The 27,752-nt window shown below is 39.2% G+C and overlaps 1 protein-coding gene across 2 annotated transcripts; it reads left to right on the top strand.

The window, feature by feature from the left end:
* The first annotated feature begins 211 nt into the window (after positions 1-211).
* On the top strand, positions 212-25,642 carry NARF (nuclear prelamin A recognition factor). 2 transcript variants are annotated; one of them, XM_026667565.2, is made up of 12 exons: positions 212-509; positions 2,348-2,483; positions 5,138-5,218; positions 6,620-6,763; positions 8,005-8,137; positions 10,488-10,622; positions 14,733-14,851; positions 16,301-16,430; positions 17,358-17,427; positions 19,294-19,425; positions 21,193-21,350; positions 22,184-25,642. In XM_026667565.2, the coding sequence occupies exons 2-12, from the start codon at positions 2,457-2,459 to the stop codon at positions 22,423-22,425; spliced, it is 1,371 nt and encodes a 456-aa protein (XP_026523350.1). In that variant the 5' UTR covers positions 212-509; positions 2,348-2,456; the 3' UTR covers positions 22,426-25,642. The 2 variants fall into 2 exon arrangements, with proteins under 2 accessions (XP_026523350.1, XP_087811823.1); XM_087955697.1 differs by having other exon boundaries at positions 268-941.
* Positions 25,643-27,752: the final 2,110 nt, after the last annotated feature.

Raw genomic sequence — 27,752 nt, 5'->3', positions numbered from 1 at the left:
GAAAAACACCTCTACAAGAAAAAAAAACAAGGAATAATTAATAAGCCAGAAGGGAGGAATCAGACTCACACTTTTAGGTGCTTCACGGATTGGGAGAAATGTAATTGTGGGGACTACCTATAGTTTTCCAGCTCTAGTTCTCCAAGTGAATACTATTAAAAAAAATATATATATCATCATTGCGGGGCGATTTTCACCTTTCTGACGCAAGGGGGCGCTGATCTTCGCTTGAGCCACGCCAGGGCCCGAGAGTACGTGACAGCTCTCAGGTCTACAATGAACGCCGGCGAGCGGCGGGGAAAGAGGGAAGGCCAGCGAGACTACCCCAAAATCAGGAGGAAAAAGAAGAGCGGTTTGCACCGCGTTTACTGTCATTTCAGGACGCCCTTCGCATCCTGACCCCGTTTCAACCCCGCTTCTCCGCTGGCCGTAGCCGTCCGCAGCGAGGGGCTCGCGCTAAATCCTCCTCCTAGGCATGCCCTTTGTGACTTAAGGCAATTCAGTGCAAGGTACCGTGCCCGCTTTTGTTTCTTTCCCTCCCCCTTTTGCTGCATGTGGGGATGTCCCCCCCCCTTTTTCGCCCTCAGCGGGCACGGGCATTGCCTTCTGCTCTCCGCGGGCGAGAAGTAGCGACCGGCTGCGGCACCGTGTCCCCCCCTTCCAAAAGGAGATTCCCTCTTTGCGTTGTGCTTGTGGCAGCCGCGCGCGTCGTGTGTGTCATCTCCCAGATAAAATGCACCGCTTGGGTTGGCCCTGTTAACTGGAGAGAGAGGGACGGTATTAATAAAACAACAACGCTTCGCCAGGGAATCCCCTTCGCAGGGCAAGCAGAGAAAGACAACTACTCTTGTTGGGTTTGATCTTAGGACGAGGGCAGGCGAAGGGAACCAACCAACCCATCCTTTAAAGCCAGCGGAGCGAAACCTCTCTGCACATTCTCGGTAAGGGAACTGGAGACACAATAGCCAGCGTGTCAGTTGTGCAAGCTGAAAAGTCATGCCTATGAGGGAATCTAGCAGATTTCCCTGCTATTACGCACCCGTGGCACTTGCCACTGGAAGGGTGGGTTGATTAAAAGCTATCCCCTACTGTGGAATCAGGTGTACTCCGGTCATCGTTATAAATTTATTTATTCTGCTCCTGTAATAAATGCAAGCTGTGCCTAAATCCTCAGAGGGATTCTGGGCATTTGCTTTGGTGCATCCCTGCTTGTTCAGTTCATAAGGATTATTACACACAGTGAGAGGGGTCACAAATGACTCTTTCTGGTAATTGAGTTGTGCTGTTTGGTCTTCAGAACTTGAACATTTTGAAATGAAAGAGATGGGGTATGTTTGGTGGAGCTGTGACTTGATGTAAGGTGGTTGAGGGAGCACCTGTGGTCAGATATTGTCAGACTCTGGCTTCTCTCAGGGCCATCCAGAAAGCAAGATTGTTGAGGATTGTGGTCCAGCAACATGAATGGTTTGGACACAGGCTCCACATCCATAGCATAAAAAAATATTGGGGACTTAAGGGCATCAGGGATGAGAAGTTATCCTGTGGACCTGTTGTGCAGCATTAGGGGTATCTTGAAGTACTTTTCTTCTATTAGTAGCAGAATTGTCTCGATGTTCATAAAGTGCTGAAAAGAAGCTGACAGTCTTGTGCTTTAGTCTCTTGGAGGAGAATTCCATTACTTTGCCAATTCAAGAATGACTTGCAGGCATTTTCTGTGTACTGTACAATACTGTTTTCATATCTGAGATTGAAAGACACTCATTCCCATTTCTGAGAAGAAAGGTTTGCTCAACTCCTTCTGGACTATAAATAAAGCATGAAAAGAACCTGATAGGTGTAGTTTACACTCATGCACACAGCTTCATTTTTCATCTCATGGTTATTCATGATATATAGTATTAAATAAAAGATGGAGAAAAGTTCTGCCTTTTTGCCTTTTGCCCTCTCCTCTCTGGACATGAAAAATGCATCTGATTGTAAAACAACTGTTTGCTTGGGTTCCCATGGCAAAGAAGCAAAATGGTATACGGAGCAATAAAACTGTGTATCCTGGAGCTAATAATTGACAGGAAAATAAAAAGTATTTTAGTTTGACAAATTTTCCACATCACGAGAGTTGAGAAGGCAATTGCTGTTTTCGTTAGTTCTGCAAATGAGAAGATTAAAAACTTCCACTTTTCAGCAGAAATGGGACTGGCAGCTGAGCAGTCAGGTGGTTCCCTCTTTCAAAGTTTCTTATTGGCTCTAGAAGGTCTCATTCAAAAGAAAGTGCAGAATAGGGCTGAAAAACTGGAATAATAATGAGGGAAATCCGCTACAGCTCTTCTGCTGTTTTTCATTATTCCAGACAGGTGGAAAGTAGGAACACTGGCTCCTTTTTCTGAGCACACCTGGCAGCAACTCAAGAGAGAGACCCAATTTTGCCAAAATAAAAAGTACCAAAGACAGACCTACCAATGAAGTGTGAAAATTGCACCAAAAAGGTGAGTCTTATTTTTATTATTTATATTGTGCTACAGTCCCAATGCACAAGCACTGGGCAAAAAAACTTTTGGCTAGGCTCTATCTCTCTGAGCCTTCTTGAGGTAGTTATGCTGTGGGAAAAACAGGAGAAAGCACTAACTATGTTATTTTGAGCTCCTGAAAGAATGGTGCAATATAATTCTAATACATTCATACCTAAACAAAGCCGTGTACCTTTTGAAAACAAGCCCAATGGAACTTACTAAAATATATTTGCAAATAAACATGAAGCTTTCTGCTCTTGTGGTGGTTGTTCCTCCTATCCAGAAAGAAATGGATAGTGATAATTAAAAGTAATCTATCTGGACAGAAAATGCTTTCTTTTAATCTCCAAAACTTGGCTTACGAATTGGAGAAAAATATATAATTGATGTCTGGGATGAGAATAATTTTAAACAACGCTATTATGGAACCTTTTACATATCATTAGTATGGTGTTTAAAGTGGTGCATAGTTATAAATGTGCATTTATAGCATGAAATGATAAAAAATAGATTACATTTCAACTCTGTTCAGTTGTCTTCCCTACACTGTACCTTTCAAGAATCTTGGGCTTCAACTTACATAGTTTTTGGCTGGTGTGGTCATACTGGCTGGAAAGTATAGAAAGATTTGGGAGCTACTAGCTTAACGGAAGTTGTTGTATATTTATAGTTTCTGCATAAATAAGAAATAAATTGCATCAATGCTTTAGCTGTTTAACCTCAGAATTTCCATGAATTTCATGAGTTAACTTCTTCATTTCTATAATGTTCGCTATTGTAATTGACCAGGACAGTATATGTTCCTTTTTGATGTTAGGACCATATAGTTAATAGTTAATATTATTTGGAGAAATTTGGAGACTTTTTTCTTATTGAGTGGGGGGAAAGGCGGTGGGACAAGCTCAGATTATATATGTATGTGTGTGTGTGTGTGTGTGTGTGTGTGTTATAGGCTGACCTTGCTTTTTGTAGTTCTAACTCCTTGTAGTTTAACACAAATGCTGTTCCTTCACAGTCTCACCACTTGTGTGGATAAGGTCTTATCATTTTGTCCCTGTTGTTAAGAAAATCTTAACAATCCCCTTCTTTCCCCCATCTTTTTTAAACTTCTTTTTGCCTTGTGTGAGTGGGACGTATTATTAGAAATAGTTAATGTGTACTGCATTTTATTTATCAGGATGAAAGTGAAAAGTTACATTAACCAACAGATCAAATTTGAAATTTGGTTTCTGTATCATTAAAAATACTGTAGAAAACAACTAGCGCACAGACTGTTTTCATTGCTTTCCTTAAAAACAATTAGTGCTGCATCAAATGTAGATCTTTCAGTTCAGTTAATATTATAAATCCATAATGTTATTATAAATTTAATATATTAAAATACAGAAGAATAGTACATTCTAGTTACTCTGACATGTTTTTTAAAAGAACAACAACATCAATTGAACTAGAACCAAGAGCAACAGGAATATTTTGGAAGTGCATGGCAATATAAAGTGCTTCATTTCCTTTCTTTTTCAGACTTCTGTTCTAGTCAGTATTGTTATTTGATCTGAATTTAATTTGATTAGGGTAAGGGATTATTCAGAAAAATACTGGAGGGGAGTAGTAATTAAAACAAAATACTGACAATCTGACCTATTCCAGAAGGTATATATTTTTATTCTATTTCTTACAGAAAAGGAAGGTTGCCAAAGTCCATTGACTTCAACTACTGTAGGCATTTTTGTGTGTGGTGGATATATTATACATGCATTTTTTTGGTAGAGGTTTCAGAACACATACATTTGTGCTCCTTTCCCTTGAAGACTTTGCAGTTACGCTGGTCCTTTTTTGTTTTTTGTAATGAGTTATTTAATTGTTTAGGTTTCTGAAAATAGCATATACTTCAGGAGTAATCATTTTTGACATTTATGTCCTACTGTAATATCCACTTTTTAAAATTTTACCTTTGTACCAGTCCTGAGAGTTAGCTAGTGATTTAGCAAAGGCAGAAACTAAGGAGTTCCATGTTTGAAATCAGCAAGTTGTCTACCTCCCAAAGACCTTAGGAGACTTTTGTTATAGTGGATGCTAACTGGCTATCTAGTATATTAAGGTTACTGGATCTAGACATCAGTTTTCATATTTACTGCCATTGGAGAGAGAAAAATACTTCGTCTATTTCTATTGGATTTTCTTTCTTTTATATTTTCCTTCTGTTACCCCTTCTGAGATGGCAGCAATTCCTTTATTTTATTCCAGTGGATTGCTCTGAAGCTAAGCACGGTCAAGTTTGGTTAGTACTTAGATGGGAGACTTCTATTAAATTCTAGGCCTGTGAAAAACATTCCAGAAGAAAGCAGCAATAAACCATGATGTTGCCAGGAAAACTGCAAGGTTGCATCTGCGTACGTACCAGAATTCAAGTTCAAACTGATGGTATCTTTGCCTTAAGCGCACCCTGCCTTATCAGTAGTATTATATAAATTATTAGCCATATATGTTGTTTGGCTAAGTTTTGCCAGATATATACAATTCCCATTACGTGATCCCATGGACAATTTCCATCTTCTTTTATTCTACCTCAGGTGGCTTTGATCAGTGATTGTGTTGCTTCTGAACAAATGATATTTTATGCTATGTTTCAGGAATGTAGTAAAAAACAGAAGAATGATGATCCACAAAATGCAACAGTTGATGTTCTCAATTCAAATGATGAAAACAAAGAGGTAAATTCCTTTTAAATGAATCTCTGAATTGCATTGCTTCCCAGACAGTTTAAATTAATCTTGACTAGGCATTTCTGAAGGTGGCTGAAAATGAAGATAACCCCCCTCCTTGTTAATTTCAGCATTTAGTTGCAACTTACTCTTGTGGTTTGCAGCAGCATTCTTTTTTTGTTTAGTTTCATAAATTCTTGTGCCGCAATTAGATTTCTGAATGCCAGACTATTGAAAAGATTATAATTCTGAAGAATTCCCACCACGCTACTATCCTGATTTCCCTAATCATACATTTCACTCTAAAGGCCTGCTAAACATTAATGAAATTATTCTGCATTTAAAAGAAGCTCTTTGGAAAAAAGCATATCCAGAATCCAGTGGTAATATTTAATGCAGTACAAATAATCTTTCTTAATTACTTCACTTAATTCTCAAAGTAAATGAATCTTTAAAGTCACAGGAATTAGTCTCAGCTCACTGTTAAGATCCTTCCTAATCTAAATATCATTTCCCAGAAAGATTGGCTGTTGTGGAGAAATATGTGACCTAAGTAAGTGTGTTCTTGCTGCTTTTGCCCACTTGTATCTCGCACTGGCCCAAATTTATGCCAATTACAGGTTTTGCTTTCCTTTGCTCTGGCACGTGACCTTGATCTTCTCCCTAGCCTAGTGTGAGATAATGTTAAATCCTCCTTTGCTGTATCAGGGTTAAAGTGGTCTTTTCCAAGGTCAGCTTCAACATGTGTAACTTGGAAGCTTTGGAAGAAAATCTGGCAGTGACTGGGAACAAAAGCCACAGAGACAGGATAAGGATTGGTTACAGAGGTAGCCAATTGCATACCAGTGGAGTATGAATTGATTGAATTGAACTGAATTGAACTGAACTGAATAAATTAATTTAAGGTTTCTAACTATTCAAGGATTGGGGGAAGAGAATCTTTCAACTTGTCATTGGAGAAAAGTTGCTAGGATTCTATTCAAACCAGGCATTGATTATGCAGCAGAGAGAGATATAATTACTTCAAAAAAGAAACTAACCTTACTAAAGTGGACTGCTGCCTTCATCTGAACAATAGCATTCAAATTACAGAGGTGAAAGAAAGCAGGATGTAACCTTTCCACTTTGCTTTTTTCTCAGCCAGCCACTTCCCCCCCCCCAAAAAAAAGCTGGGGGGGGGACCTAAATTAGATTAAAGTGGAGGGAGTAAAATTAGAGAACCTACAGGTTTAATTAAGGGCTGTGCCTGCTTCCCCATAATTCAGGTGTTATAGACAGAACACTTACCTATTGTGTGGTACTTAATTGTTCATTACTTCTTATTTCAAGAATAACTGCACTATGTTCTTTTTTTTAACTTCATCATTACATTTTCTTGATGGATTTTTTTTTAAATTTATTCATTTCCAGAAAAGTGAATTCCATAAGTTGGCTAATGCTAAAATATTCCTTAGTGATTGCCTAGCTTGTGACAGTTGCATTACAGCAGAGGAAGCAGTCAAAGTTTACCAGCAGAATCCAAATGAGTTCTTCCGTGTATTGAACCTTAATAAGGTAAAAGGGATGGTGTTTGTATGCCTAAACATGTCCAGGAAGTTTTCTGCCCTAACATGTCACTCTAAAACATTGTGGTACATCCAACTTCTTGTTTTCTTTGCCTTTCCTGTTTCCTACTTTTAGATTTTTCCTCTGAGATCTTTCCTTAAAAGCTGTTCTCAGTTCTTCAGTACTTCTTTCCATACTCATATTATAGCCAAATATCTGTTACTTGTTCCTTATATTCAAAACGCTTCAAATCCATTGCTTCTGATTAGTGACTTGTTAGTGCTAAAATAACGTTGATGCGGATGACAATCATCGTTTTTCCAGGCATACAATTTGGGTGGTATTTTTAAAATTCCCTTCTTTTTTAATACTATCCATCCAGTGTATCATCAAATGTCCTGGCATCAAATTTTGAATAATTCTAATGTCTACCTTTTTATTTGAGTTCCAAAATCCTGGTTCTCTTATTTCTTTCTGAATTATTGAACAGACTTAACAATGAATCTCATTTGAAATCTTTTCCTCTCTTTCTACTTATTATTGCACACCATTTTGCTTTCCTTTTTAGCTTTTACCCTGCATCCTTTTTTTTTTCCTGCATGCAGTGTGGAGGGCCTTACCCAATCAAATCCTTTCATTTGTTTACTCTGCCCTACCTTCTTTCATTCAGCACGCCCATGCTGACGTGTTTCTATTAATCTACCTCCTACTCCCTTTTTCCTTTTCTAATCCAGAAAATTCCTTTCCACCCCTACATTGGATATAATTTTTCTTTGGCCCTACCTCTATTCAGAAAGCTCATTTGATTAATCTTGTTAAATCATTTATTTAAGATTGAGGGGGGGGGAACTATTTTAACTTTACTTTTTGATTCCCCACACCACCCCATTTTCTTCTGCTCCCTTTGCTATAGTTTTCTGGTTTTGAATGTGAATTTGTGAATGTATCTTCTGAATATTTTTTGATGATCATCTTCCAATGCTGGGATTTTATTTGTTTTCTATTATTATTTTTATTACATTATATGTTACATTGTCCTGATTTGGCTATTTATTATTATGGGGATGTTTTGTTTTTGTCTCATTCTAACTCAGAGGTTTATTTGCTTTAATAAGAATTGGCACCGGGTATAAAAAAACCAAATTTCTGTATGAAGCAACACTGCTTGATGTAAGAAAGCCATCTCTTGTATAAGCTAGACTCTAAATGTTTGTACTTAACACACCCGTGTGTTTTATTTTGCTTTCCAGAAGTGTGATACCTCAAAACACAAAGTATTGGCAGTGTCTATATGTCCTCAGTCCTTGCCTTATTTTGCTGCTAAATTCAACCTCTCAGTAACAGAAGCAGCTAGGAGGCTTTGTGGCTTCCTCAAAAGTCTTGGTAAGTTTGCTACTAGATGAAAAAAAGAAAAGAAAGTGGAAGACAGCATTAAAAAGATTGTTGTTTCTTTAAAAAAAAACATTGTTGCTTCCTTAGACAAAGTTTTATAGCATGTGTGTCAGGGTACAGGCAAGGATTGCAAAATGGTTGAGATAAGTGAGTTGTTTATGGATATGATCACAAGCGTTATAAATGGGGATATAATTAGGCAGTTAAGGCAGCACAGACAAGGCAAGAACACATATAAATCTTTCCATTATGTTTTTGTTCATAATCAAGGCATCTAAAAGTTTGCATTACAGAATAAAAATGTCCAGTATAGAGTTTTAAATCTTTCCAAGAATTGCACATCCCCTGGAGGTAGTCAGCTGCCATGGAGAGGATTAAAGGGAAAGACCAGGACTGCATCTACTTGCCTTCTTTATCCAATGTTCTAGGCAGTGGTGGGCGTGGCTGGGGAAGGATACTGTAAAATCTCCAGTCAGAGGTGGTATTTGCTGGTTCTCCGAACTACTCAAAATTTCCACTACCGTTTCTCCAGAACTGGTCAGAACCTGCTGAATACCACCTCTGGTTCTAGGCATTTGGACTGACACCTGGGAAGAGATCTGCATGCTTCCAACCTTGATTACATGGTCCTTGCCCACTGCTTTTGCTGGGGAGAGATGATATAGTTACAACCGCTATTCCAGGGGTGTCACACTTGCGGTGTCACATTGTCGTCACGTGACGTATCACAACTTTTTTCCCCTTCACTAAACCGGGGGTGGGCGTGTCCAGCAAATGACGCATCCAGCCCACAGGCGATGAGTTTGACACCCCTGCTCTATTCAGTATGGAAGGGGACAGCATTTGAATGCAAGGACATAGGTGATCCTGATGTCATACACAGACATTCTTTTACATAAATCAGTAGTCTCCTCAGCTTTAAAAAATACTTGTATACTGCTTGAAGGAAAAGAGGAAAATGCTATTGTTAATTCAACTATAAGTTGGTATACTAGAAAGCTGTGGCACAGGAAAAGAGGAATTTGTTGTGGAATTGAAGATGAGTTGAAAACTTGTATTGTTTTCACAATTTAGCCAGTGGGTGAATCACTATTTTTTTTAAAAAAAAATAACCTTGCCAATGAACTTACAAGATCACCAATTCCCCACCCTAGTTGCAGATGACCAAAAGTCATACAGACTTGATCTGGGTTTTCAGCAGCCGAAAATGGGCATCAGCTTCCCATACAACATGATTTCCATTTTCTTCAGTATTTAAACTGAGAAGATACAGCACAGCAACAAGTGTATCTCCATTTAAAAGAATCTTAGGCAGGGGTGGGCTGCTGGGGGTTCAGGAGAACCCCTAGCTAAGATTCTGCACAGTTTGGAGAACCCCCAAATCCCACTCCTGGCTGGCCCCGCCTACCCCACCCTTCCCAGGAGTCCCCATGCGGCCCGTTTTGGATGCAGGTAAGTGCAGGGCGTGTGTGGGGAGGGCGAAAAATGGGACTCCCAGAAGTTCGGAAAGGCTAAAAATAAGCCCATTTCCAGCTTTCTGAGAGCATCCAGAGCCCAGGGAGGCCATTTTCGCCCTCTCAGAGGCTTGAGGAAAGCCTCCAGAGCCCGGGCAAGGCAAAAATGCGTCCCCCAACGCCGCTGTGGTGCAGGAGGCTGACTAGGCCACACCCACACCCACCATGGCCACGCCCACCCAGCAACCAGATAGAGAACCCCCTTGCTAAAATTTTTGAAGCCCACCCCTGATCTTAGGAGATAATTGGAAACTTTTGCTCAAGAGCTGCTGTCAGGCAAAACATAATACTAGGCACTAACAGCATAATATATGGTGAATACTTTGTCTTAGGGCACTTTGAAATGTTTCCTGCAGTTTTGTCCTTCAGAGGATAGCATCTTTTACTATAGAAAAATGGTTTATTTGTGATTCTCCACAACAGTTGATCATGCCCTTTACTTTTGAAAGTTGATCTCATGACTATGTATATTCTGTCTTTGAGTCTTTTTTCATCCTCCATTGCCCTAATGAATGATGAAGAATCCACATTGGGAATGAATGATAGGAAGGAGAGTAGGACAGCAGGAAGTGGGGTAGGCTACAGGAACAACGTATTTGAAGGTTTGATCAAATTTCTCGGTAGCAAGGAAGGATCTGTTAATGAATTCTGTAGAATTAAAGATGATCTTTTAGGCTGCTGCTTGCATGGGTGGATGGAGAGGTTCCATTTAAATCTTTTCCACATGAAAATAAAAGTTTCACGTGAAATGCATAGGACACATGCCAAAAACCAGCATTGCCTGGAGAAAAAAAGTAATTTAGTTCTGTAATTGATCTGTTCTCTAGGAGTGCATTATGTCTTTGACACCGCAATAGCTGCTGATTTCAGTCTTCTGGAGAGCCAGAAGGAATTTGTGCAACGGTACCGCCAACAGAATCAGGGAGAACATGTTTTGCCAATGTTTTCTTCTGCCTGCCCAGGTGAGAAATCTAAATCCAGACATGCTGTAATTTGCTTTTCCAATGTTTTCTGTAATGGGAGGTGAGTTCGTTCAGTAATGATGTAGACAATGAGTTTCCTGAAGTGTGTTTCTCTCAATTGGCTTGTCTTAGTGTTGGGAAATTAATTTTTATTTTAAAAACACAGCAGCAAAGAAACTTCTGTTTTTCCATTCAGAAGAGTGGTATCAGTTTCAGTTCCATAATAGTACTTGTCAGCCTGTAGCAAATAGTAATAGCAAATTCTGACAGAGGGGAGTCCAGTTTGGTTCATTTTTCCCCATTCTTTTCTCTTGTAATGTTACTCTTTCATCATGTTATAATTTATAGCAAGTCAGATTTCCCTAGCTGTCTTGTAATGGAGCATTTAATGAATGTAGTTACAAGCAGGCTGATTTCCTGCCACTTCCCTGGGGTTTTCTTCCCATTTTTTTAAAGCATTATTTTTAAAACCCTTTGCATTATATTTGCCTCAAAGATCACTGATGTTGGCATAACATCATTGTTTGCCAAAGCAATTCAAACAAAAAATAGAATAGCATAGAATAGAATACAGAATTGTTACATAGAATAATAATACAGAAATATTTTTAGCATATGGACAGAAACCAGATGTAGACGAACTACTATATACTAATTTTCAGTAATATCATAAACAGTAAGGGGAGAAGGGAGGGAGAGAGGTAGGGAGGAAGGAAAGGAAAGGAAAGGAAAGGAAAGGAAAGGAAAGGAAAGGAAAGGAAAGGAAAGGAAAGGAAAGGAAAGGAAGGAAGGAAGGAAGGAAGGAAGGAAGGAAGGAAGGAAGGAAGGAAGGAAGGAAGGAAGGAAGGGACTTTAAAACATTCTATTCATATATCCATTCTATCTAAATTCTAGGTAAATTTGGAGCCAAGACAGAATGGACAAAAATGATCAAAGAGGGCCAAACAATTTTATGAGATATATATGGCAATAACACTTAAATTCATAGACCATTCCACATTTTGTTGTTATTTTAATATAGAAATTTATAGGGCCACACAATGCTAGAAAGACTGGGTGGCCAACTGTATAGAAAGAACAACCATCACATGCAATTAGTTGCAAAATACAATTAGCATTCTACCTTACATTTTGGCTGGCAATTAAATAAATAGTTGCTAAGGTTGGAACGGGTGAAAACGAATGCTTCAGGCATTACTACTGCAAAGCCTCTTCCAATTTCAACTGGATATACAGTATGTAAAACATTTGCTTGAAACATTCAACTTTTTTGACACTACAGAATCAAATTGTGATTGTTATCAGTTTGTCCAGCAGAGGTTTCACCTGAATTTTGCACCTTAGCTGTAAGACTGTTACCAGAATAGCTGAAGTCTCTATGCCAGGCCTCTTTTTTCCTCCTCTTCCACTCTTAAGTTAGTGCTGGAAGTCCTCATCACTTTCTCAGCCAACTCTTCTCCACTCCAATTGGACTGAGGCACAGTTCTGGCTAGAAAGAATGGCAGCTTTGGTTGAAAGCGCACAGGATATCTGGTTGTGAATGGCAAACATTGACTTTGAGCAGCAGAGTACAGTAACCAGGAAGTGCTCTGAGTCTTCAGCTTTTCTATAACCCTATTTTTGGAGTTCTGCCTTGGAGGTGACTCTGCAGAAAAAGCCTGCATCTGGGTGCTTGTTTCAATAAAGATAAATACCTGCTGGAGCCTGCTTCTTATACACCAAGGCAGTCTGTGTGATCATGCAATGGCAAAGGTATGAAATTGCAATACTCTGAACTCTGCTTTTCTTCTTATCAAAACAGATACTTGGAGATCACTTAATTTACAGAGTGACTCATGCTATAAGCTGGTTCTCGACTCAGCTCATTAAACTTTGCTGAGACTTGTTTGATCAGAAGTTATATAAGACTTGGAAATTATAAGACTCTGGAAGCTCTCCTTTGATGAGATGAATTATTATAAATGATTTTTGGGATCACCATCTTTGTTTCAGGGAGCCACTGCTGCATTACACATTATATTTTGTTTACATGTATGTGTTTCAAAAGAGTACCAGTGTATTACAACAAAGTCATTATACGTAATACATTTTTTTCACACTCTGCTAGAAGCGTTCTATCTGCAAATGTGAAAGGACCAGGAATTCATGTATGTGTAGATATGAGGGGGTGAAGCCACAAAAGACAAGAGAGGATAAGAAAAAGCAAGTGCACGCTCAGATAAGTTGAACAGAAGGGTCAGCCAGCTGCTGTGGCTTGCCTAGACTTTCAGAAGGAAACTAAGAAGATTTGCAAATAGGGAATAATAAAATTACATTTGTTTTTCCAGATAGATTGAAAGTATATTTGTGGCTTCTTCTGACCTGAATCTTAAGGAGAGCCTTAACTGAAGAAAGAATGACATCCACTAAGAATCTTATTTGGTTGTGATGACTGGGGGAAAAAAGTCAATTGAAATTTTGCTTCCTGGAAACTAAGCCAGTCTACAATATAGTTTTTCCTACATGTCTTACCCTAACTGGAATTCTAAGTGGAAGGCCATTCAGTGCAGTGGAGAATACTTGTCCCTCTCGTAATTTGTTGCTTTTGCCCCCCTCCGCCCCCCTCCTTTTAAAAAAAGAATTGTTAAAATATGATCCTTCATACCAGCATTCTAAATCTAGAACATTATGGGGAAAATAATGATTGCTATTGCAAAAGACAAAATGTTATTCTTAATGTTAAAGAGAACCTAACACAGACCCTTTCTGGGACTTTTCAGGTCAAAGATTTGCTTGACTAATTTAGAATTTTGGCAGCTGTTTATGCTATTGCTTATTCAAAACAATTTCTCATTAAAAGAAACCTTAAAGCAATCTAAAATTAAATACTGCAATTGCAATTAAAACAATAGGTTTTTCATTAAAAAAAATTGAATCAAACAAATGTTAAGATATATTTAACATCAAATGCCCAGATTCTGTTTCATTGATATTATCATAGTTCAAGGTGGTAAGGCAGCGAGTTCCAATCCAGTTCTTATGAGGTTCATACTTTTCCTTCACTTTCCTTCTCTTTATGAGGTTCATGCTTTCCTTTGCTCCCTGTGAAGTAATAAGGTAGTCAAATGTGATTGGAAACATAGTATCATCACGTTATTTCATTATATAGTCCCAAAATCAGAGGTGTCAAACTAGATCGTCAGACTTGTCACGGTGTTGTCATGTGATGTATTGTGACCTTTCCCCCCTGAGCTAAACCGGGTGTGGGAGTAGCTGGCATGTGATACATCTGGCCCGCGGGCCGTGAGTTTGACAGCCCTGCCCTAAATGGATAGTATTATGTAGAAAGAGAAAAAGGAATCTAAAAATGTGTTGCAGAAGTTTCAGATAAAAAGACTTGAAAAAAAATTGAAAAATCACATTTCTGGGAAATATTATTGTATGTCTTGAAAATGTTCTTGCAGCCCTGAAATATTTGCAGAAAACATTTGGTATTGCAAAAGCAAAAGACGATAACCTCACTGATAGCGACAGCCTGCCTTCTGCCTATTTTCCTTTCTTATACATGCATAGCTTTGTGTGTGGCCTTGTATAGTTGAGGCTGCTAAATCCAGGCACCTAGCTTGGTACTCTCTGCCCTATAATTTCAGGAACTGCAGGATGCTAATTACTGACATTGAAGAGGAAGAAAGTATCTTTGCTGAAAACCTATGGCAATAATTTGGATTTTTCTAAACATCAAGCCTGGAAGTAATATTGCAAATGTAAAATGTAATGTTTTCCTATGGATCTGGCATTCATCATTTCTATAGCTGATTGTTCCTGGAGCAAACACATTAGTCCAATTCTCATGTAACAATCCAAGTCTTGAAAATTTCCCCAAATTCATTCTGTCTACAGCCTGATGATCCCTCGGTAATCTGATGTTGAGATTTTCAGAGAACAAAACTAACTACATCCACATGGCTTGCTGAACAATTTCTTTATTCATCATCATAGTGATACAAGTATTTTTAAAAGATGGCTTTGGGTTTGTCTTTTTAATTTAATTTAATTTTAACTTCTTTGGTTATGAATATTCCACCCACTTCAGATCCTCTTTTACTAATTTTGTTTGTGCCTTCCTTCTAGGCTGGATCCAATATGCAGAGAGAGTCCTGCCCAGCATGGTAATCCCACATATTTGCACTGCAAAGTCACCACAACAGATCATGGGTTCTCTTGTGAAGAATTATTTTGCCAGGCAGCAGGTATGGGTTTGCAGTTTCTGATTTTCAATCAGTTTTGAGAGAAAAATGTCTTTTTTCTCATTCTGGTCTTAGATGCTCATTCCTGGGATCATTTTACAAAGGGGTTTATCCATTTAGCACAGTTAGAGTCTGGTAAATATGAGTGTTTGAAAAGCTTTCAGCCAACCTGGAATCCTTCTATAACATCAGCTTGTACTCCTGAGCAAGTGGGCTTCTGGTAGCACTCATCCCTTGCTATTAAGTCATCTTGACGTTAAGTGAAATTTTAGATCATGCATGTGAAATCTTCCTGATAAAGGGCTGCACAGTAAGTTTATTCACTGTTTTGAGTGTGAGTTACTTATCTGCTCTATTTTGGCTGCTTGGAAGATTTTGGTGCCAGCATTCCAGAATCCCTACATCCCATATAAGCAAAGACCTATATATAAAGAATCCTGGTGGTGGAGTGGTTAGAATGCAGTATTGTATGCTGACTCTGCCCACAGCCAGGAGTTTGATCCTGAGCAGCTCAAGCTTGACTCAGCCTTCCACCCTTCCAAGGGTGACAAAATGAGGACTCAGATTGTTGGGGGCAATATACTAACTCTGTAATCTGCTTAGAGAAGTCTATAAAGCACTGTGAAGTTGTATATAAGTCTAAATGCTATTGCTATATTGTACTATAAAGTCGACCTGGTAGTGCCCAGACAATTAACATTAAATCCCGTAAGGCCAAGGTTTGGACCACAGGGCAAAGAGACATCTCCCTTGATGACCCTTCCTCATCGCCCTTCAATTTAGAACAGGATTTAGATTGCTATTATTTATTTACAAGATTTAAATAACCTTCTATCACAGGGCACAGCTCTAGACGGTTCACAACAATAATAAAACTTTATGATCTGTAAACTGCTTTATTGGGGAATGGGTGGCATATAAATTTAATAAATGCCTAAAAGTAGAATCGCAAATTGTTCTGGATCACAAAGGCTGCAGTCCAGTACACCAGCCACTGCAGGAAGAGATTTCATTTATTTACTTTTCCGTATATACCCTGCCACTTCAAAATTAGATGATTCTTCAAGCAAGCTATAGATTGAGCACAGGAAAAAAAAATGTGAAGGCCAACCAGGATAGATTAAGGGAGTCTAATTTCCAATTTAACAAAATCCAGATTCCAATAGAAGAGAATATATGTAGCTCAAGATTGAACTGTGGACTGCTTGGTGCTCTCTGAGCTCAGTTATTTTGTTTGCCGATGTTTCATGACCCGACTAGGTAACATCATCAGTGCAGACTGATAATATTGTCTAATTAGGCCATGAAACATCTGTAAGCAGTCAAGCTCAAGAGCATCAAGATGTGTACAAATCCAAATTCTGTAAGAAACGCATTCTGAAAAAATGTTGCTCTGTGTATGTATGTATGTGTGTGTAAGTGTATTTTCTTTTTTTTCTCTTTTTCCATCAGAATCTATCCCCTGATAAAATTTTCCATGTCGTAGTGGCCCCTTGCAATGACAAAAAGTTAGAAGCATTACGGGAAGACTTTTATACCCATTTGTATAACTCTCAAGAGGTAGATTGCGTTTTAACATCAGGTAATATCTTCTTTACAATATACTGCATTGCCTTTTATTCAAATTTATTTTAACACGGACACTGTACAAGGACCTACAGTCATGTAACAGGTTGGCTGGATCGATATGATTGGGTATTTTAAGAGAAGAGGAGAAGGATTGACAGCCGGGGTAGTTTACATTTTGAAAGATTGTGATTAACAGTCATATTTTTCATCTTTGATATTACATTGTATTATTTTGGTGCCTGCTGGACATATATGGTGACAGGAAATATTTCTGGTAAGATTTTCCCTGATTATATGTATATATAAAACAGACAATGGGGGAAATGAACTTGTAATACCAAAAGGATACACAGATGCTGAATTTGCTCTCCCATCCTATCACTCTCCCCCGGGAACTTAACTTCCTAGAATCTTCATGTGCCACTTTTCCATGACCCCAAACTGAGAATGGCTGTGACAAATGTATCACTGTGAAGTAAGCTGTGATTGATACGATTGTCATGTTTCTTCAGCCCTATCATTGGGGAGAATGTGGAATGTCCATGGGCATGTAAGGTTTCCAACGTACTTTATTCTTTTTCTGATTTTAACAAATGCGGAGCTCTTGTATACTTTTTATCTCAAATGCCAAAATACCTTTATTGCCCTTGAGTACTAATAAATCTCCATTTGTTATTCGGAGTTAGGAGATCATAATTTTTAGTTTCAGAGTGACAACAACAATGTGTTTGGCTACCTCACCTGACGGAAGAACCAGTTAGAAGCCAACTAAGTTCAGACTTAGCTGATATTTGGATGGAAGCCCTCCAGGGAGCCTGAAAGCTGTTTTCCAGATGGGAGAGTTAAAAAAAACTGTTCTAGAAAAAGAAAAGATTTATCTTGAGAATTCGTGTTTAGTAACCTTGTTACATATTTAAGGAAGTTTTTTTTTTCCATACAGGTGAAGTCTTCCAAATGATGGAGCAAAGAAAAATATTGAAAGAAATAAATGAGGTGCCCTTTGATACCCTGTAAGTAGCTTTGGCAAGCCTTTTGTTTCATGATTTCTCTAAGAACAATCACCTTATGCATTTCTATCAGATGAAAGCATTTCAGAAGCACAAATACGAATTATTATGGCCTTCACATTATACTACATAAAGTGATGTTAAAAATTGGTTTGTTTCAGCATGCCATTCTTGTAAAAATTATTTATGTATCCAGAGATCCTGGTTATGTTTGGGTAAATGGACTGGCCTGGCCCCTATCCCCATCACTTTTCTTGCTGGCTGTCCTGTAGCTCTTCATTGCAGAACCAAAGTATCAGCCAGCCTCTTTGTTCCCTTCATCTTATTTACCGGCAAATACAAGAAGAAAACAATGAAGCAGCCAGCAGCTCCTCCCTCCCTCCCTTCCCTCCCTTCCCTCCAACATATGAGTAGATGACATGAGCCAGATGGGAGTTCAGCAGCTACCATCCAAGTGAAATGTTGGTGTTGCCAGATAGGTTGACTTCTGCTAATGTGAGCATCTACAACCCCTGACAAGTAACATTACCATATGCTCTCAATTGTAGTGCAGAAGCAAGAGTTATTGTTGTGCTATTTGCAGAGATGATGGAATGGCATGCCTAGCCTGCAGTACTGGGACACATAAGCTTTGCTTTGTGGGGTTGACACAAAGGCCTATATGCCTGTCCTGAGATGCACTTGCTATAGAAGCATGGAATGTTTATCATAGTACATTAAGTGGGAAGCCTCCACACTGTCGAACATTGTATCATTTAGAAGCAATAACAACTGCTCTTTCAAAAGATAAATTGCCAGAAGTGGCATTTTTAAAGTGCTCAAGTATTGCTTTAAAATCTAAGAATTATATTATGGTGGAAGTCTTTTAGATGTTATATAATATAATTCTTATATTGTAAAGCAATACTTAAGTGTTTTAAAAATGCCATTTCTAGCTGTTTGTCTTCTGAAAGAGCAGTTGTTACCCATTTTATTAGAATCACTGTTTTTAGCAATATTTGTCTACAAATATTGTAGGACAAACATGTCATTTAATCTACAGGAAACCAAACAACTAGGGAAGAAAAGACATGCTTACAAGATCAAATGGTTGCAAAATAAATCACAAACACCATTCACAGCTGCAGTGATCTGATTCATTATTTTGAACATTTGTATGCTGTTCTTCCAAACTAGGATTTGTCATGCACATATGACAATTGCTTATTCCAATCCAAGAGCTACAGAAATGCAGATATCCACGTAATATGACTGGGTGACATAATATGACTATGGGTGGCAGAAGTTTTTGATTCCCTTACTGTGTTAAGTGAGGGTGCAATGGCTCAGCAGGTAAAGACACTGAGCTTGCCAGCTGGAAAGCTGACAGCCTGTCTTTGAGAATCCAAGTGCCCCGCAACAGGGTGAGTGCCTGCTATTTAACCCAGTTCCTGCCCACCTAGCAGTTAAAAAGCAGGCATATGCAAGTAGATAAGTAGGTACCATCTCAGTGGGAAAGTAATAGTGTTCTGTGTGCCTCGGCATATAATCATGCTGGCCACATGACCATGGAAAGGATCTTCAGACAACACTGGCTCCCTTGGCTAGGAAATGGAGATGAGTATCACCCCATACAACTGGACAAGGGAAAACCTTTTTCTGATTAGGTAGCATATCACAACAGTTTATGCACAAATATGTACTAAAGTCCACAGTGCATCCTTCCCCAATCTAGATATGCTGCACTACAGCTCACATAACTCTTAGCCAGCATCAGCCTTTTGCCTGGGAATGATAGCATAGTCAGGAACGTTTAAGGGGTCAAGGTTGCCGCTTATACAAAGTGACCCTGGTTTTCCACTTCTTGACTCTCCCCTTATTGCTTAACAGGTTTGGTGGCATAGAAGAAGAGTTAAATCGGCATGATGGAAGATCAGATGGTTACCTAGAGCACATCTTTAAACACGCTGCCAAGGAGCTATTCAACACAGAAGTGAAGGAGCTCACCTACAAAACGTTAAAGTAAGTTGCTTAACTAAAAGTTAAGCAGAAAGAGAAAATAGCTGCTTTTTAAACCAGGTGTACAGGTAGCTCTCAACTTATAACAATCGGGAGCAGGATGGCCATTGTAAGTCAGTGTGATCACAAAGCAAGATGTCGTGTGACTACACCAATTCCAGCATTCATTCCCTGTTGTGGTCATTAAGGAAGGAAACATTCTGGTGTTGCTTACAGAAACTGCCTCTCCGTTAACCCTTATTACATTCTTGGCAGGACTAGACTTCCTGTCTCAGGAACATCTCTGTTCACTTCAGGCCTTTCTGGGCTCGGTCTCTCTCTGTTGTGAGCCTCAGTAAGTTAAGGAACTGTTTCCAGCTTCCTCCACCCTCCCTATCTCGCCCATGTATCTGCTCCCTTTTAACCACCCTGCATCCTCTTGCAGGATGACCAGCAGCCCCAGAACCTGATGGTTCTCGGGCTGGTTACCACACCCCAGGAAACTTCAAGCCATCCAGTAAGCCCCAGCAAGCATTCATTCACCCAGCTGCCTTCTCTCCCAGTTCCCCATGCCAATTTTTGCCTTTTGCATCTAACTGCCACAGCCAACGCAGGAAAGCGTCACTCTCTTTGCTGTCTCCTTTTTGGACCCAGTTTCTCTGGCAAACTTTTTCTACACAGGACTCCTGAGCTTTTGTAAAACTGAGCTCTGCCTGTAAAGCGGCGCAATCTTCAGAACATCTTTGGAAAGACAGCACAGCTAATGCAGTGCAGCTTTATGAAAGCTATAGGCTACTTTGTTGGCAATGGTATTTACTTAAGGCCTTGATCCAACCTTATTTACATATTTGTTTCGTATGCAAGCCTTCACTTCATGGGTCAGCATTAGATTGTTTCTAAAACACTGTATGTAAAGCATGCAATTGCTTAACAGTCATTGTTTATTTCTGTTGTTTTTTTTTGTTAAATCAGCGTTTAAGAAATTTGATAAGCTTTGGAAGGCTGTGCCCCTTGATTTGAAATTGATTTTAGGTGCAAGAATTCCAAAGGGGAAATCTGTTCACAAGGCCACTTTCTGTACCTTCAGAGCCTGCAGACTAAAACTATTGTGAATTGGAAAGGCAAAGACTGTCCTTTGCTATAAAAGTTCAAGACCTAAAGTCTGTAAGGTCAATTATTAGCCTTTTTTTTTCATGAAGACTAGATTGATAAAAATAAAAGTAATCATAGTAAAATCAGTCATAACAAAACCTCAGTCAAAAATTATTTTGGGGCGGGGGAAATAGTAGAAAAATTCATTTATATAAGAAAGTATAAAAACAGCATGTTAGATTAAGTTGAAAAGAACATGAAGAACCAATGCAGGGCCAGACAATAAAGAATTGGTATCATCATGCTGCCAGCATTCCCCCCCCCCTTTTTTTTTTTTTTTTACAGAGAGAAACTACTCATTGTTTTACCTGCTGAGTACTAAGGCATAGGGGAGCTACTGAGGGCACATGTCGTCAGTATTTAGTCCTAAATCAAAACACACACAAACCCCTATACCATATATGTATAAATTCATTACATTTGCAATCACTTTCAGAAAAAATATTGAAACAGTTTGAAGAGAGTGATCATATTCCTTCCAAAAACAAGCAACAAAAGGTGGCAGCAGATAGAATTAGTAGAAAGCATTTGTGGCCATCAGATATAGAGGCCGAAATAGGAACTCTTAACCATATTCCTTCGCTTGCTTGCTTGCTTTGTTTGGGAACAACCAGAAATGTTTTTCCCCTGTTTTTTCAGAAACAAAGACTTTCAGGAGGTTACCCTAGAAAAGGATGGCGAGACAGTGCTACGTTTTGCAGCGGCCTATGGCTTTCGAAATATCCAAAATATGATTCTGAAGTTGAAAAAGGGGAAATGTTCCTACCACTTTGTTGAAGTTTTAGCCTGTCCTGGAGGTAATCACCAAACCTGAGATTTCTGCATCTCCCTATATAGTTTTTAAAAATCTGCACACATGCTGTACACTAATTAAACTCTTTAATGTTGCTGATGCTAATGCTGACTCTAGTTAAGACAGCACTGTCTGAAATTGCATGTAGCAGATTTTAGATAGCGAAGCTGTATTTGTCCATGATATTTATGTGAACATATGGGGATGTCAGAGGCAGGGTAAATGAATATGGAGATGTAATGATCACATGAAAATAGGCTATACAGAAACATGGTGGATAAACCAGGGGTGGGATTCTACAGGTTCACACTTATTCGCAAGAACCGGTTGTTAACATTCGAAGCAGTTCGGAGAACCGGTTGTTAGAAGAAATTACTGGCCTAATCCTGTAAGGAAGGCAGGAAGGAAACATTCTGGTGTTGCTTACAGAAACTGCCTCTCCATTAACCCTTATTACATTCTTGGCAGGACTAGACTTCCTACATCAGGAACTTCTCTGGAGTTTTTTCCCCCTCCTTTGCTGGTACTTTGCTTGTGTGGAGTGACCATTCAAAGTTACAATGGCACTGAAAAAAGTGACTTATGACCATTTTTCACACTTACGACTGTTGCAGCATCCCCACAGTCATGAGAGGCCAGGCGAGGGGATGCATGCCTCAATGTGAGTGATGTTGAGTTGGCCACGCCTGGCCAGTCACATGACCACCAAGCCACGCCCAACTAAACCACGCCCACAGAACCGGTTGTTAAAAAAATTGAATCCCACCCCTGGGATAAACCCACTCAGTGTGTTTAAGTAAACCAATTTCTCCTCTTGTTTTGCTCATTGGTGTGTAGGTTGTTTAAATGGGAATGGCCAGGCCCAGACTGAAGACGGAAAACCAGATAAAGCCCTTCTCAAGCAGATGGAGGATGTATATGCCACAGTTCCTGTTCAGATTCCTGAAACCAACGGGCATGTGCAGAAGCTTTATCAGGAATGGCTAGAAGGGACGGAGTCCAACAAAGCCCAGGAATCTTTGCATACTAAATACAACATGGAAAAACCAGCTGTCAACAGTTATGACATCAAATGGTGACCAATCCGATTATAAGACATGCGTCAGGGTTGATGGACCTGCAGCACTGTCACAACTATGCTATGCAACTGAAATCGGAGGCACAACCATGAAAAAAAGCATGCTCAGAACTGGAACTGCACTTGTTTCCTCATTTGGGGTTGTGCAGAGTCAAAATGCAGCTGGTCTCAGTGTAAATGTGGTGCATCTTTATTTAATCAGAACTCTCGCCCAATCATCCATATACTGTTAAGGTGTATTGGAAAGAAAATCAGGGCCTGCTACAAAATGCTTCAATGCTGACCCCTTCGGAACTCGAGGCCTGTGTGCTAAGAATCTAATACCATGAATGTGCTCAGAATGATGTCAGGTTGAAGTTTGTCATTTACTTAAGACTTCATATTATTACTAAACATAAGATTCCAAAATATAATTTAAAAACCTGCCTACTACTAATGTGGTGTCTACAAAGTCAGGCCTATTTTCTTAATTATGGCAAAAAGAATGAGTTTACGCAAGTCTGAGAGAACAGTAGGAACATTGACCTCTGCTAGAAATGAATGTTCATTTGGTCAGCTTTATGTAGCTTCTTCAACTCCCCTGAGAACAGGGGCCTTTGCTCCTTACTGGCATTGATTTCTTGAGAATATTGGGATCCTGGTGTCTTAAGACAAACCTGGTAAAATCCTTGAGGTTCAGAGCTATATTTGGGAGATCTGTATCATCAGCAACAAAGCTAGGTGAATTGGGGAATCCTGAATAGTCAAAGAGTACTGTAAGTACAGATACGATCATTCAATCAAATGGGCAAAGGCAGTGGTGGGATTCAACCAGTGTAACAACCAGTTCGGTAAGCGCACGTAGCGTTTTAAAAAAACAGCAATTTTCAGCTAAAACTTGCCTTCTGCTGCAGCCCTGGTGAGTAAAACAGCTGAGGCGCTGTGCCGTGCGAATCAGCTGGGCTTCAAAAGAAGGAACTAAAGGATAAGACTAGGGCAGGGGTGGGCAGGCGGGGCCAACTGATCTCTGGAACTACCGCTTCGCCTGAACTGGTCCATACCGGCTGAATCCCATCCCTGGGCAAAGGTCAAGCTAGAATAGGCAAACATGATAAAAGCCAGAATATTTGAAACAAAGGGCTCACCTGATTTAAGAAGATGTAATATAATTCTTGTCATCTTGCCTAATGCTGAAGTTCTAAGTGATGTTTTAAGAAAAGATGGTTCAGTGACTTCTCCCTAGAAACGCTAATTTGTTTTTAGGATTTTCTGGGAAATTTTGTGCATACAGATCAGTCACTGATAATCTCTCTAAAGAAGGTAGATATGAAGAGAGGCCTTAATATGTTGTGAAGGTTGTAGTTCTATTCATCACTTGTGGGCTGTTCCATTCACAACTGGTCGCTCTTTGCACAAGCAGGCAAAATGTGAACATTCATTTTACCCGGCATCACACTGCTAATGTCATTGGGATAAATTAACACTTTGGAGCAGGATTGCTCCAAAGGAGACCAAGTATAGGACTTCTTTCCCTGGATCATATGCTGAATATTAAATATTGTTTATTAGCATGTGATATTACACCTTCAAAGTTCATGTAGCACTTGACCAAGAAGATTGCTCTCCCTGGGAGATGTCCTAGTAAGCCCAGATTTGTTTTTAGTAGACATTATAGGTTTATATTTTGAGAGCTGCCTATACAATACTGAGATGCGCTTTCAAGTACATGCTCACTGAAAGGAATGATCAGCAGTTGTTATGCTCCAAAATTGTAATGCGAATCCATTTTGCCCTATTCTGAATCACCTCTCTCAAACAAACATACATAATTACCCCCTTGAATGCTCTGCTCAAGAAGAAAAATGCTACAAAGATTGATGATTCTTCTGTTCTTTTTCTGTTGTTCTTTTGTTTTATCAGAACCTTTGAAACTCTGCTGCCTTTGGCCTGTCCCATGTTTTCTTTTTCATTAGATATTCTTACCTCAACATGAATAAGCTTGGATGTGATTTCGCTGGGAATCCCAAATTCTTGGATGTTCTTAAATTGCCAGTTTGTAAATTCATAAAATAGGAATATTGCAACTTTTAGGTTGTGAAGATGTAACCTTCAGATATGTTTAATGGTTCAATGGTATCTCAGTTCAAAAGCATTCAATTTTACCCAGGACTAGCTGAATAGGAAAGAGACACAGGAAATCAAGCAATTATAAAGTGATTTGCTTTTTGGCATAGAGATGTTGGGAAGAGGTGCATTTTGTGTACTATACATATGAATTGGACTAAAATGGCATGCCTGTATTCATAATATCCTTGTAACAAGAAAACAGTAACATAAAATGAATACCAGAGTAAAAATACATACTAAAATTTATCTGCATGGAGGAAAGGAATTTAAAATAGCCGAGGTATGTGTAGGCATAGTGCTACATTAAAATAAAAAAGGACTTTCTCAAGCTATGGTACTTTTTCACAGCATTTGATGTTCAAGTCCATCAGCATTAAGGTATCAAAGATGGGCCCACATATTACACACATAGATTCCTTTTTATCACAAGAACATTCTTCTGGGGGTGAAAGATACTGGCCTTTTCTAAGAATACCTTCAACACTTATCGGTTATGCAATTGAAAAGAAATTTTGGATGAATGTACCAAGGTTGCCGAAATTTCTGAAGCAAGGCAAAAGCATAGAAGCACAGACTTTAATACCTTCAAGATATGGTGGCAATGTAATTTATTTTTAATTAGTTCATTGAGTTACCCTGGATGGTTCCACCCACCCACCCCATTCTGGCTTTTTTATTCTGTTCTAATGTGTTTGTATATACAAGTGGGCCACATCTTATGTTAAATACATAAATAAATGCATAAATACACTCTGAAATAGTCCAGAAGAAATGTGTGAAAATCCACCATTTCTGATCTTCATTAAAGTAGCCATATCACTAATGCATAAGACAAGAATTTTGTGTGTCTTTTAATAGTCAGTTGGTTTAATTCATTTTTTTGCAAACTCATATAAAAACCTGAACAAAGACAGGCTGCTTTAATGAATAGCGAAGAGGTGCTTCATTCATAGCAGGTCTTCTGGACCATTTTCAAAGATATGCTGCCCCTTTTATATTATTTAACTTGTTATACATATTTTAACTGCTTGTAATCTATGTGCATGGTAGGCTTTGGAAAATATGGATATCAGTAAAAGATTTTTAAATAAACAGGTCCAGTGTTCAAAATACTCTGAGCATAAGTTCCCATATACCATGTTTGCTGCGGTTGTGGGGGCGGGGGGGAATCCTTTTTTGTGCCTAAAATGGAAGCTTCTCAGTGTAAATCAAGAGTTATGGAAAAGTCCTGTCACTGACCAAGCAAATTCTTGTTGCATGTCACATCTGTGGTACTACAGTTTCCCAGGTTTGCCCCTGCTCAGGTTAATGAGGCATCACAGAAACAACAGATCAGAGGTGGTATTCAGCAGGTTCTGACCAGTTCTGGAGAACCGGTAGCAGAAATTTTGAGTAGTTCGGAGAACCGGCAAATACCACCTCTGACTGGCCCCGCCCCCATCTATTCTTTGCCTCCTGAGTCTGGGCTGATGGGCTGGGTCTTCTTTTGTTGCCTTGCACAGGAGAACGGAGCTGGAAAGCAGGTTAGTGGGGTGGGGAAGGAATGGGGATTTTGCAGTATCCTTTCCTTGGAGTAAGGTGGGAATGGAGATTTTATACTATCCTTCCCCTCCCACACCCACCTAGCCACGCCCACAGAACCAGTAGTAAAAAAAAATTGAATCCCACCACTGCAACAGATGTGTTTAAAAACTGCTCACCTCCTGCAGTTACTTGGATCTTTTTGTCCTCATTGTAAGGTCTCTATCCAATGAAAGACAATACAGAGTATAATTCCTAACCGTGTTTTCCTGATAGGAAGTGGTCTACAGTATGTTGAGCAAAGCTTGTTTCCTTCGCAGTACATTGATGTCTTTCCATGATGGAAAACTGAATGGTGTCATCCATTTTGCATCTCAAAAAGATATCAACACATGAAAAAGTAAAAGCCACACATATGAAATGTCAATATGCTAGAGCTGTGGCTGTGCAAAATATGAGTTGTAGGACAATACTACAAAATCTGTTACACCATATGATTAATAAAGGGAGAGCTTCTTACATGATCATTGCATCATAAAAAATATTTTTTAAGTTCAAGGTTATAGAAATCTTAATCATTTGTCAACTGTGCATTGGATCCATTAGGTCCACTGTCTTAATTTGTTGCGATGGCACCTTTGTGGAAGGCAGCGAACATGTCCAACGCATCTTTCTCCTACTTTCCCCACAACAACAACCCTGTGAGATGAGTTGGTCTAAGAACGAGTGACAGGCCTAAGGTCAGCCTGCTGGTTTTCGTGGCCAAGGTTGAACTTGAACTCACAACCGGGTGTTTTAATCACTATTTAATTCTGGAATAAATTCTGGGAATTTTGGGAGTTGCATTTCATAAGTCTTAAAAGTTGCCCAAGGTTGGACACCCCTGAACTAAAAGAACCATTGCATCCCCTTTGGGTGGTACAATGCATATTTGTGGTGCTCTTGATGAGTAAGCAAGTACCATGAGTAAGTAACTAGCCCAGATTTTGGTACTTAAAGGCAGCTTAGCCAGGCTTTCCAAATGCAGCAGCTTTAATTAAATTCAAATAAATGGATTGCCTCTCTAGGGAAAGTTACAGAGACCAGTTTCTCTCCTTCCGGGTGGTCTCTACTCAGTCATCACTTTTGCAGAGTGAGAATGTTTCTCCTTGCATTAAAGAAACGTTTTAGAAAGAAAACATGTTTTTTTTAAAAAATAGAAATCCACCCTAATCCTGCTCATAATTATAGTTATACCAGAAGGTTTCCAAATCTCTCTTAATAACATACACACTTACTTTCCTGTCGCAGGTTTCATCCTCAGGATTAGCATGGTGAGAGCAGCCACCCACTCACTCCCACAGACCCAGAGTTAAGGCATACAGATCATCCCCAACTTACAATAGTTTGTTTAGTGACCGAAGTTAGAACAGCACTGAAAAAAGTTATTTGTCCTGTAAAAATCAAGCAGCCAAGAAGTCTGGAGGAAACCCTTCAGATTTTTGTCTGCTGAAAACAGTTTCTGAGTCAATGTCACAACAAGATTTCTCAGCTGGGTCTTTCATAAACTATAGCAATTCAAAGTTTATATGTTTTGCACCCAAGCAATTGATTTTGTCTTTAATTTAGGAAGGGTCAGTGGTGGCTAGCAAATAAGCAACCTTACAAGCTAGTACGTTTATTGCAAAGATCTTTTCGAAGAAAGGCACATTTTCATAGTCT

The sequence above is a fragment of the Notechis scutatus genome, chromosome 2, assembly GCF_049901735.1.
Source record: "Notechis scutatus isolate UNSWTSFEM ecotype Mainland chromosome 2, rNotScu1.2, whole genome shotgun sequence".
NCBI lineage: Eukaryota > Metazoa > Chordata > Lepidosauria > Squamata > Elapidae > Notechis > Notechis scutatus.
Note: the sequence above shows the minus strand (reverse complement) of the source record. Positions and strands in the feature narration are given on the sequence as shown.

Bases quoted from the DNA above. Each gene is read 5' to 3' on its own strand.
- NARF (XM_026667565.2), top strand. From the start codon at position 2,457: ATGAAGTGTGAAAATTGCACCAAAAAG. The intron at 5,219-6,619 runs GTAAATTCCTTT...ATTCATTTCCAG, and splicing joins CAAATGATGAAAACAAAGAG to AAAAGTGAATTCCATAAGTT. The intron at 10,623-14,732 runs GTGAGAAATCTA...CCTTCCTTCTAG, and splicing joins GTTTTCTTCTGCCTGCCCAG to GCTGGATCCAATATGCAGAG.